Here is a 13,357-nt window from a genome sequence, read left to right on the forward strand (position 1 = left end):
TTTTTATATTAACCACTTGAACCCTAAGCCTCCATATTCTGAGAACTTTAGCCAACAATAACCAATCTAAGCTTACAACGCCTGTGAGACGTTGTGAGCTTGTAGATCAGCTATTTTCTGCAAAGAGGTTTGGTGTAGAGGAGAAAAAGAGCAGACTAAGTACATAGTGAAAAGTCAAGTGTTGACGGTTCAGTGGTCAAATATCTGAAAAAACTAATTGACTGAATGAATCCAAAACACACTGATGATTGTGCTGTCAAACGATGAAACTGTGTAAACAATGTATCTATGGGTTGTGGGGGTCCCTGCTTCATCTCTCTCTCGACTAAGGGGTCCTTGGCCTGAAAACGTTGAAGACCCCTGGTCTACACTGACCTGCCTGACAAAGGAATGGAGAAAGAGAAGTAGAGTAGGGTGGGGGGTGGGTGGATGGATGGATAGATGGATGGATGGATGGATGGATGGATGAAAGGAAAGTGTGGTGTCCCTTGCTCCATCCCTGTCACTCTATTTTTTTGGAAAGTAATTGCTTTCACCTCAGTTTGTGACCTGGGCAGATGTAATCGCGAACGTCTCCAGCCTCGGCCAACTGAATCAAATTGGTCAAATTAACAGCTTCTCCACAGGAGAAGAGGGTTCAGACCCCCCACCATACACACTCACGCACACACACACACACACACACACACACACACACGTACGCATGCACGCACGCACGCACGCACACACGCACGCATGCACGCACGCACGCACGCACGCACGCACACACACACACACACACACACACACACACACTCTTCCTTTCTCTTTCTCTTCATTTCTCTATATATCTCTCTGTCACTGGCTCTCCTCCACCGTGCTTGTGTGTGTGTGTGTGTGTGTGTGTGTGTGTGTGTGTGTGTGTGTGTGTGTGTGTGTGTGTGTGTGTGTGTGTGTGTCTGTGTGGGCGTGGGTGCGTCCGTCAGACAGACACAACAGTGTCTCAGCTGCGGTCTGGTATGGCTCAGTTGGCACCGTGTGACACTCGGACAGAGAGAGATTCACAGCTTCAGTATCTGGGCAGACAGGCCCAGTCATGGCAGACCAACGGCGGGCGATATCGCAATTTAGATCACCCAGACGATGACCCAAGTCTCGATGAGTTTGAGGTTTGAGTTTTGAGTGATGCGATGTTCGAGTAAAGCCCTTTGCACACAGGACCGTTGTTTTTTTTTTTTTTTTTTCGTTTGCTGCATGAATAAAACGCATTGGATTCGGTGTGCAATGCTGTGCGGAATCGGCGCTGCGGATCCCAAAAGGAGTCATAAAAGGAGTGATGAGTTTTTTACCGCATGCGACAAGACGCACAAATCGAACTGGGTTCGATCGACAAAAAGACGCATGGCCGCAGCCACTCGTCGCACGGCTAATTCGGATCCGGTGTGCATGAGGTCGTAGAGAATCTTTGTTTTCTTTAAAAAAAAAAAATTGTCCGTTTTATCCGTGCGGATAAACGCGCCTGTGTGCAAAGGGCTTAAAAGGATCCCTGGCTAATACGACAAATATGCCTTAATACATTATAATTGTCCTCTATAACTACAATGTAAAATTAAAAACACCTTAAATATTGTATTTCTTCTAGAAATAGCTAATCTTTCACTCAATAGGGGAAATGCCTGTCGCAAGTTGATGATGTCATAAATGTCATGTGTGATCTATCCCTATGGAATTTATGGCATGCATGTGCAAAAAACACATTTGAAATATTGAATCGATGCTCATATTAACCATAGGAAGTATTACGTTTGTTTTATTTTCACATGCATGCCATAAATTCCATAGGGATAGATCACACATGACATTTATGACATCATCAACTTGCGACAGGTATTTCCCCTATTGAGTGAAAGATTAGCTCTAGAAGAAATAAAATATTTAAGGTGTTTTTAATTTTACATTGTAGTTATAGAGGACAATTATAATGTATTAAGGCATATTTGTCGTATTAGCCAGGGATCCCTTTAAGACAGAGTCTGTAGGGTTGATGACGGTAAAGAGCAAGAGAAAGAGCTGGCAGATTTGACGCACTCGAGAAACAAGCTAGCTAGTTGGCACAGCAGTGTCATCAGCCGCGATTATGAAGAGACCGACTTTCTTTCTCTTTCTCTGTCTTTACTACCGTCATCTCATTGGATGACAGATGGCAAAACAGGCCCAAGCATTTGTTTTTGTTGGGGGGGGGGGGGGGGGGGGGGGGGGCACTGATAGATCACGCAAACAGACACAGTCTTTGTGATTCAGTGGAAAAAAAGAATTTTCTCAATTGGACAAACGCTTCCAGAGTTGCAGCAAAATGAATCTATATACAGTACATGATGCTGGATCAGAGGAGTGTGTTTTCTCACACAACCACAAGGGGGCACACGGGCACACGGACACACGGACACATGCACACACACAAACCTAATTGGTAATCTCAGCATTTTTTGCAATTTCTTTCAAAATAAAAATAAAAATAATAAAAAAATAAAAATTGCGCCCCCTAGCGGCGGCCGAAAAAATACATCATGAGACGTCATTTGCACCCTATGAGTTAACCAGCCTTGTTTAACCCATTTAGACCTGAGGGCAAAATTACAATTACAGTTACAATTGATGATTAATAAAGCATCAAAATAAGTTTAACTGTATATGGGCATAAACGGGTGAAACGGTGCCCAGAATTTTGACATCACTGATACCGCCGCCTGTACTGCGCATGCATCACCGGCTTCACCGCCATGGTAACATCCACATGAAACCATACAAACTCACAGGGCAGCACAGAGTGCCGCGCTGTGAGCTTGTAGATCTGCTATTTTTGAAAAGTCATGAAAATGTGTGCAAATCTTTGAATATAATGTACTTTTTAAGCGAACATTTGTAACTCAAATTTTGCTTCTGGGGGGTCCCTGGAACTAAATGTTTTGAGATGGGGGTCCGTGGCCAAATACATATAATTTTGGAGGTCCTTCACATGAAAAGGTTTGAGCACCACTGACATAGAAACATAGGTTTTTCAAAATAGCAGATCTACAAGCTCGCAGCGCGGCACTCAGTGCCGCGCTGTGAGCTTGTATATCTGCTATTTTGCAATAGTTAAAGCACAAAATGTGAGGGAATCCTTGTACCCAGGGCCCAGAATTTGGTGCGACACCCCTGAAAACAGTATTCATTTGGGGGTCGGTGACATGAAAAAAAGTTTGAGAAGCACTGAGGTAAGGAAATGTTGAGCTAAGCTTAAGCATGTCCTTTAAAAATGCTGTACGTACAACATTTTGTTTTGTGTATTGTAAATGTCAGAGTGTGTGAAAGGTCATGAGATTAATGTGAGCGCCATGGGAGGGAGGCAGGGACCCGAGAGGTCTGTATGTGGTCACAGTCACGCGCGCACGCACGCACGCACGCACGCACGCACGCACGCACGCACGCGTTCATTACAGACATTTTTAACCGTAAGCCAGAAAAAGGCTGGTCTACAACAGTGATATCCACTGCTTGTACAGACACAAGTGCTCCCTCTCTCTCTCTCTCTCTCTCTCACACACACACACACACACACACACACACACACACACACACACACACACACACACACACACACACACACACACACACACACACACACACACACACACACACACACACACACCACACACACGTCACGTGAGTAAATATCAGACAGACTCAGATAGAGTATTTCCTTTTCATAAGATAGCTAAACTCTTCTAATAAAATGAATCCTTCCTATCATCATGTGACCTTTCTTGATGTTTACTTTAACATATACAAGGCCCTCTATTAGATCCACCAGCGCGGCACTCTGAATCGCGCTGTGAGCTTGTATATCTGCTATTTTTCAATAGCGAAAGTATAAAATAATTAAGGCCCCTCCACCTTGGGCCCTATAGTAACTTAGTCCCACTTCCCCCCCTTGTGACGCCCCTGGCCAGCAGTATGACTGACCTTGTGATCTTGTCCGTGCAGGACATGGTGATGAGCTGCTCTCCTTGCAGGATCCCGTCCCAGGTCTGGGCCGGGCCCCGGCCCCGCACCGGCACCGTCCCCTCACCCGACTCGATCTTGGTCCGCAGGTGACTGTGGTGGTGCTTCCTCATCAGGTGTCTGCAGCTGTGCACTGTCAATGCAAGAATAGCAAAACATGTCTACTGTATACTTTTAATGCAAGTACAAATTTGACGGCGCAACTTTCACTTGCAGTTGAGTAATATTTGACCAGGAGTATACTTTCACTTTAAGTAATAAGGTTAAAGGAGTAGTTCACCCCCAAAATGACTTCTCCATTACTCACCCCATGGAGACTTTTTCCTAAGCCAATAATATGAGGAGACTCAGTCTCCTGATATTCCATAGTCCAGTGGTTCTCAAACTTTTTGGGCTTCAGTACCCCCTTTTCCTGATTGCTGAATCCAAGTACCCCCTCAAGTACCACCTTTAATCGACAACAACATTTTGATGAGAAAATACTGACATCAAAAATGTGCCTATTGTTTTCTATTCAGTAAGAGCTGTGCTAGTCAAAAATCTTTACAGGGCAGTACGTTCACATACATATGTCAATGTTTTATCATTAAACATAACAGTAAAATAAATGTTTCCACTTTCCATTTTCTCTCAAGTACCCCCTGTAGTACCTCTGAGTACCCCTAGGGGTACACGTACCCCCATTTGAGAAACACTGCCATAGTCCATAGGGAACAAAGCAGGCTCTTTGTGTCTCCATAGGGAACCACTGCTGGTCATCAAATTATTGGCTTATTGGCTTAGGAATACAAATAAAAATAAATGAGGTGAGTAATCACTTTGGGATGAACTATCCCTTTAAGTACTTTGTCCACCACTGGATGTGCCAGACTAATGTTGTCTGATTAGAGTGGAATTTGAGAAAGTATTCGTTATCGACGTCTTCCTTTTTTTGAAGGGAGAAACCTAAACTTTCTTTGTCTCTGCACACACAAAGGAAATGCACCTGCAGTGCATTGTGGGATACGTGTAGCAGTACTCTCGGAGAACAAAAAACACCATTTGGCACATGTTTCACATCTTTTGCTCTAAAAATAATTAGAGCAGCTGGTGACCTTTTCAAATTTCACACTAACGAAGGAACATGCTAATTGGAAAATTGGATTCATTTAGCCACAGAAAAGAAAAGAAAAGAGAAAAAAAGCTAACCCTAAAATAACTTTTCAAATAACGTTGTCATAATATTTAGGATTCAATTTAATTCACAGTTATTCATTTGTTATACAAGTACTTGGTAATTATATCAATTTGTAAATAAGTCGTAGTTCCATAACTGTTGGTTTAATGTAACAAATGATGCCTCATTTTGGAGCGTTGATCCTAAAAAGCTCTGGATCTTCAATGATCACATCAGTTCCTGTGTTTGGTCACCTAGATCGTTGCTGTCAGGCAGAAATATCCATATTTCAACCTTTTCGTGTTTATTTGTAAATGAATGCCCTATTAGGGCCTACTTCATCATACAATAGTGTACAACAAAAGTACATTAAGCTCACAGCAATTGCGTTGTGAGCTTGTAGATCGTCTATTGTCAGTTATAGCATATAAGATTTTCACCCAAGAGCAACAACATCTGTCACAGTGATTAAGCCTAGAAAATATTAGACATAGCCCTCCACTCACTGCATGTAGATTGGTGTCTGCCAAATCTCTCTCTCTCTCTCTCTCTCTCTCTCTCTCTCTCTCTCTCTCTCTCTCTCTCTCTCTCTCTCTCTCTCTCTCTCTGCTATGACTTTCCAAGGTCTGGACTAACCTTAAGTATGAAGAGCAGCAGACAGACTAGAGTACAGAGTAATGAGTCATTTTATAATGGGTACAAGAAGGCTAATGTACCTTAGGAAAGGTTTAATGACCAAGAGAAGGCCAGTGCAAAGCTTTGCCAGAGGACAAGCCTCTTCCATTCATGTGTGGAGGGAATGATTAAACAGCTACAAATGTTTAGTTTTCAAGTTTGTCTGTTCCTTTCATCTATAACCACAGTTTTATTAAAATAATAAATAAAACTATGACGGCAAGCCCATATATGGTGTATCTGAGGACTAGATGTAATCTTTCGTTATGATTTTAGGTATATTTTGTCCATTGTCTTTCAAATTGTCTCCTCTGTTACTGACTATTGGCTGCAAAGTAAACAGAACTGTATTCTGTCGAGGTGCCAACTAGCGCGTCATGAGGCGCGCTCACCACTGGTATCACCAGGAATGCTGGTCCCTCATTGGCTGTTAATGATGACGTTGCCAGAAATGCTGGTCCCGATTGGGCTACGGGCTTAAACACACACAGCTACCTACCTACTTACAGTGCATACGCAGCCGAACGCAGTACTTGCGCACTCTGCTGGTGCAAGTAACTAGACCGCACTCTGTCGAGGTGCCAACTTACGCCCTGTGCACTCGTAGCCATATATGGCCTACTTGTGTGCCAGCAGACCGTGCATGTATTTGGATCTGTGCTGGGTATGTGGGTATGTGACGACACTTGTTGGTTAGTGGTGGCGTCTCGATGACCTCACATCTAGAGGGAGGTTATTGTCAATACTTGGTCTTCTCTTTTTTCCCCTTAAAGGTGATACACCATGAAATTTCACTTTTCCTATTTTAAAATCTTTTTTTGGGGTCCCACTAGCACCTTCTATCCTCACAAAGTCCCATTTCTGACCGTTGTGTCTTTCTCATGGTTTTGAGAAGGCGAAGGTTAAAAGTATCCCACGGGTTCTCAAAACAGGCTATCCAGATTTGCTGGCGATTGTGACGTCATCTGCCGATTGTGACGTCATCATAAATAAAAAAATATATAAAAAACTTTTTTCAAAACATTTCTTTTTTTTCAAAAAGATTTTTTTTGGGGGGGGGGGGGGGGGGGACATAAATACTTTTTAAATGCATGGTGTATCACCTTTAACACAATGCCTGCCAAGGGTTAAAAAAAAATCTATCTTAGTACTGCCCGGCTTTTTACAAAAAATTAAAATGAAAAAAAAAAAAAAATTAAACATTTTTTGAAAAAAAATAAGCTCTCAGAAGATGTCCATTGCCCCCTTGCAGTTGGCAGAAAAATATAATCAACCCCAAGAAAAATCTATTTTTAGATTAACACACACAAACAATTACAGCATGTGGATGGTGGCCATTTTGGCAGCCATCTTGAAGAAGGTGTGCAGAAAGCTGATTACATGAATAACATTTTTATAATTTTTTATCAGCATCACAGGCTGCCCAAAGAGCTGTGAACACATTGCTGTCTCATATATTAGTGAACAGTGCCCCCCAGTGGCCAAAAACGGTAGAACGTACAGTAACGTGTAAGGCGGTAGATAGCTGGGCAAAATAGAACGTTTATAAACGTGTAAGGCGGCAGATTTAAGAACAAACTTCTTTACCAATAATAGCCGATCTACAAGCTCCCATGTAGATCTGATCTGTTATTTTCAGCTAACCCTGTAACTCTGAGAATCCTCTGGGGATCCCTGTCCCTCTGTTGAAGACCATATGCTCTGGTCATAATAAATTACTCTGCTCAACTGGTATATAGGTACTGTATGTTACAGTGTTTTTGAGGTACCAGTGAGATTGGGACCGGAGCGCACGTTTTGTAGTTCACCTTATGGGCAGTCCCGTCCCCGGAAGGAGGCACCGCTTGCTCCACCTTGTGTCCAAAAACACTGTGACATGTACTGTATATTTATACACATTATGTTTCACTGCCAGGGAAGACTACATTTCTCAACTCCTCAAGTCACGCAGAAAAGTGCCAGGTGAGCTCCTAAATGAGTATACATTTCATTTACATGGTAAGCAGTAGAATGTCACCTAGTCAGCAAAGTGCTGCTAAAAAAGTCAAGGTGAGGCAGTCATACTCGCTGTCGGGCACACACCTCATATCTACATATTTAAACTTTTTAAGCTTTTCTTCGTAAATGAATGCGCTATAATATAGGGCATTCATTCAATATAGGGCATTCATTTACGTCCATATGTGTTGAAATATAATGTCCATGTATTTGCTACAGCAGTGGTTCTCAACCTTTTCAGGCCGCGACCCCCGAAATAATCCTATTTTAACTGGGGACCCCTCCACCCTGATTGTGAAAATAGCAGATCTACATGCTAACAATGCCTCGCGTTGCAAGCCATTCTGAGCATGCAGATCGGTATTTTCAAAATTTCTGCCTCTAATATCTGACTATTTGGCCAATGTTTAATTTGTCATTTTAGAGGTATTAACTCATGGGATGCCCACGAGGTGTCTACACGCCAATCTCTTTGATGTCTCTGGAGGCCCACGACGCGTTCACGTGTTTACTGTATTTACAGTATTAACTCTCCTACTGCCAGATTATTTATTTATTTATTGGGTCTGGCGCCATCAAAAAGCGGCTTACCTTTGCGACGTTATAGTAGATAGACAGACAGACATTTATTTTTATTTTGATTTTTTTTTTGGTTGTGCAATAGTGCACTTTGGTCTGCCAGGCAGCAGAGGGCGGCGTCATGCGAGAATGAATGTGAATTGTCCTGCTATGTGTTGCCGTACATTCAGAGCAGTCACTGGCTACAGAGCCTCCGGGCCAGAGGAAATCAACAAGGAAGTGAATTGTTCTCCGTTGATCTAACGCATAATGGATTTTTTACACCATCACAGCGGAAAATGTGTTTACAGTAAACGGCCGCGCGACCCCTCATCAGCTTACAGTCATCAGACGAACGAACCGAACGAGCGCCGTATTGGCATCGAGTTTCTGTAAAAAATGGGGCGAGCGTTATCGTTCAAAGCGTGGGGAGAGTTAACTTTAAATCTCACCGTTAGGTTGGGGCTGCGCCTGGATGTAGCCCATTAGCCGCTAGTCGCTTCGAGTCGATGCTGAGAGCATCGCGCGTCCGTTTTTCTCCGTATACTCCAATGCATTTCCCCATCTTTAACGCCCTTTATCTCTGATGTTTGTTTTATGGCTAAAACTGTGGCGGGGTGCGGCAAAATGTCCAAATTTTGATCGGCAATGAACAGCTATGATCAACACTGGTCTATACAGAAAGTTACACAATAACATCCTGTCTGCGCTCATGTGACCAAGTGACGTCATGACACATGCATTGACGCAGCAGGGCCGGATTCAATACAATGGTGGTGGGCCTGGGCAGCGAGAGGGGATAAATGGGGCAATCCAGGGGCAACCGATGTGTTAAAAAGTCGTTAAATTGTCACTTTAGAAATGTGCAGATACCCTCTATACACTTAAACTTTATGTTGGTTTGTTTACTGTTGAGTGAGAAAACTGTGTTTGCACTTTAAGTTAATCATCTGGGGACCCTACACAATAATTTGGGGACCCCCCTGGGGGTTCCGACCCACAGGTTGAGAACCACTACCCTATATCATCGTTGTAACTAAGCTTGTAGATCAGCTATTTTAGCTGGAAGTGTAAGTGGCGCTTGTGGTTTTTTATGAATATCCAACCAATGAAAAGTATTTGACAAGAGCTTGTGAATAAATGATAACTACATTGGATCTATTGGAACACAAATTCCTTTTTTTTCACCCATTTTCTGAAAAGTAACAGTTTTGGAGATACAAGGTTTCCACCCGACACGGCCGACAGTGACGACATGCAGTAGGGGTCTAATGATATAGTAACTGAATCGAAAAATCGATTTTAATTTGCAATGATCTACTATATCGTTTGCAAAAGCAAAATACCGTATCGTTTTGGCTTTGAAATGGTATCGTTTTACAATGCAGATAATCGGTATCGAATCGTTTTGCAGTGAAAATAATGGATTGTATGGAAAATAAGTATGTGCCTTGTATTTAGTAATTTCGGGGTCTAATTACCTTTCCATTCCATATAGCTACTCTTGGTCTATCGATAAATGTGTGTAATCTCAAGGTGCAGGTTTGTCCATATGTGTTGAAATATAATGTCCATGTATTTGCTAGAGAATCACAGCGTTTACTTATTTATATCCATAATAATACATTTTCGACACGTATCACACAGATTTAATAGATTTCTTTTCGATTCCATCGATTTTAAATCATGGAATCGAATCGCATCGCCATGAATGAACCAATATCGTCCATGTATCATATCGTCAACCATGTATCGTGATGCGTTTCGTATCGCTATTAAAACGTATTGTTACACCCCTAACATGCAGCATCACTGAACACGTGCCTTTCAAGCTAATTTCAACTGGCAATGTGCGTGAAATTAACATGTGAATTACTTAGGCAGCAGCTAATAATGTAATCAGTGAATGTCTTCTGGTTGCGTTTTCTTTTTTGCAGGGCTAGGCCTAAGTATATATTTTTTGCACCTTTGTAGCTGCTATTTTCTATATGGTTCGCCTATTACGACATGCCCGAAATAGGGATGACAGGTTTGAAAGATGTTAATGGGGCACTTTAACACTTTCTGAACTGTCCTCAGCCCTCCTCTGAGACACACACACCCAGTAGACAGAAACAGGGCCATATTAAAATGAGCATCAGTGAGCACCAATGATATAAAGATAAGGTTGGATATGGGTGAGGTGCTCCTCTAAAAGTCTCGACATGCTGTTTTACAAAACATAAAAGTCTTTATGGTGGTCCTTCGAACAAGCATAAAGGTTTGAACTGTTTTGATAAAGTATGGTCGCCTCTCACAGAGCACCTCGCATCAGTAACATAGGCTATACTTGGATGGTCGGGTGTCAATGATGGTGGAGTAGGGACAGGTGGGAATGGGATGGGACTTTCAGAGACAATTATAGAATTAACGGAAATTCACTCCATGTTGTATTTACTTATTCTCCATGTCATACTTCTTAGAATCATGATTGTATGTTTTGTATTGTTTGTACCGGTATATATAATGTATTTCTGTTAATTGTTTTATTGTGTGTGTTTTTCCATATTATAACATTTGTTTTTGATTTTGTATGGAAAAAAGAGAGAAAAAAAGAGCATGCGTTGTTGCAGGTATACTACATTCTTTTATGTATACATTTGTATATTTATGACTTAATGTAATTTGCTTAAATAAAAAAACTTTTGAAACTAAAAGGTTTTAACTGAAAAATCCACTCCACCTGTGAGCCACAGCAGTTTTGTTCTCTCTCTGTGTTCTAAGGCCTTTTCAGTTGCTATGAAATAATGTGCCTTTGGGTGTCACTGTTGAGGGATTTTGCCTGTCAATCATCACCTCTGCTCCGCCCCTACTGGGGGAGAAAGAGAGGGGAGGGGAGGATTGAGGGATTGTGATCAAAGACAGGGGGCCAATCAACACTAGAGGGAGCGCACACAAAGATCTGATAGTACAAACCCATAGTACAAATATGGGAAAATTCTCCTTTTAGAACACTGCCACTCAAGTTCCACACTTGAGTGTGGAATTCCTTGACTATTTCCCTTAAAACATGTAAATCGCTGGCCTCCTTCAAAACCGCCCTGAAAATTCACCTTTCAGGAGGCCAGAGGCGAAGGTAGTCATCACTTCTCTCATAAGACAGGCGAGAAGTGAGACCCCCCCACCCCCCCCCCCCCTTCTTACCTTACACTCACCCCCACTTTTTCCCTGAGCTGAACATATAGTAGTATAGTAGGGCATTCACGAATAGTGATTTTTAGTATTCGAATTATTCAACCTCAAGTATTCGAATAGTCAAATATTCGACAGGACTTTCAAACTGTCAAATATTAAGTAAGCAAGAGGCGAACATTGTGAAAATAGCAGATCTACATGCTCACAACGCCTCGCGACGTAAACAAGACCTTAAAAGGCCTTATCGGGGATGTTCCTGTTGGGCAGGTTGTTCTAACTGTACCCGTGCCGTGCTGCATCTTAAATGTGACTTCTGTACATGTGATGTTGTTCATTGTGACTAATACAATATTCAATCAATCAAATCATTTCACTTTTGGATTTTTTCTTTTTTTTAATATAGGCTATATTTTTATTCAGAAAACCAGAGAAAATCCACTGAATGTTCAAAGTCTACAATATTTGACCAATGAGAAATATTAACAAGAGCTTGTACTCTACTACAGTACAGTATGTGATCCAATGAACACAGGGTATCTTTTTTTTCTTTTTCTTTTTTGAAAATTAAGAGTTTTGGACCTTCAAGGTCACCGTCCGACACTGATGATATGCAGTGGTGGAAGAAGAACTTAGAATGATACTGATAAGTGTGAATACTGCCATACGGAAATACTATGTTAAAGTCTGGTATTCAAAATATACTTGAGTAAAAGAACCAAAGAAATGGCAGTTTTTTTCACAACACATTGTAAGCTTTGAGATCTGCTATTTTCAAATAGTTGAAGTATGCAGAATAAAGGGCTAAAGTGAAGTGCTTCATGTATGGTTTGTAATAATATAATAATCTAAATCTAGCACAAAGTAACTAGTATCTAAAGTTTTCAAATATTGTAGTGGAGTAAAAAGTGCAATTTGCCTCTGAGATGTAGTGGAGTATCAGTAAAAGTTTAAAAAAAGGCACTCCAGCATTGTAACAATACCTCAAAACTGTACTTAAATGTACCGTCCAATTATTATTATGAATTAACCACTTAAGACCAGTATTTTCAAATAGCAGATTTACCCTGAAAAACCTTGTCACTTGAGTGACCTTCCTTCCTTCCTTCCTTCCTTCCTTCCTTCCTTCCTTCCTTCCTTCTGTAACCTTCCTTCTGTACAGGGAGTGATGTCAGTGTGATGTCAGCGAGTTGTGACATCACTTCCTGTACGGGGCGGCTACACGAAAGACTAAAAAAAGAGAAGGATACACAAGACTAAGGAAGACAAAAAAAGAGAAGAATAAAAAAGAAAAAAAAGGAGGAGGAGGATAAAGATACCAAAAGGAGAGAGAAGAAAGGGTGGATGAGGTACAATGTGTCTCAGCACGTTGTGAGCTTGCGGAGCTATTTTCACTATAATTGCAACTATTATTTTGTACAATTTTGGCCATATCTAGGCCACGCTTCAGAGCACGGACATCTTTTGGGGACCGGACAAAGCCAGATGATTTGCTCCTTCAAGGAGCACTGCTCAAAAGCATGATTATTCTGAGAGTCTCCTTGTTGGTTCCGTTGAGGTCAGGGTGACCAGAACCTTCCTTTAATAAGCCTGCCTTTAAAAAAGGCAGAGTTAATCACATAATACTAACCCTGGCAGATTGCGTGAGCCTAAAAATGACAGGCAAACTGCTTGGTAAATAACATAATTCAGGCTCTAGATGGAGGACGACACAACGACAGAAAGGGAGAGAGAGAGAGAGAGAGAAGAAAGAGAGTGGCAAAGCGACAACAAATT

At 41.6% G+C, this 13,357-nt stretch overlaps 1 protein-coding gene across 1 annotated transcript in view; it reads right to left on the reverse strand.

The window, feature by feature from the left end:
- The window catches only part of LOC308307102 (double-stranded RNA-specific editase B2-like), a gene marked incomplete at both ends in the record, with an annotated part of 332,552 nt that overhangs the window by 29,871 nt on the left and 289,324 nt on the right, over positions 1-13,357 (reverse strand). Inside the window, one exon of the mRNA XM_080752237.1 lies at positions 3,985-4,156. Coding sequence (XP_080608363.1) covers positions 3,985-4,156 — 172 coding nt within the window. The remainder of the gene's footprint in view (positions 1-3,984; positions 4,157-13,357) is intronic.

The sequence above is a fragment of the Nannobrachium achirus genome (genome assembly GCF_963921795.1).
Source record: "Nannobrachium achirus genome assembly, chromosome: 21".
In the NCBI taxonomy this organism is placed as follows: domain Eukaryota; kingdom Metazoa; phylum Chordata; class Actinopteri; order Myctophiformes; family Myctophidae; genus Nannobrachium; species Nannobrachium achirus.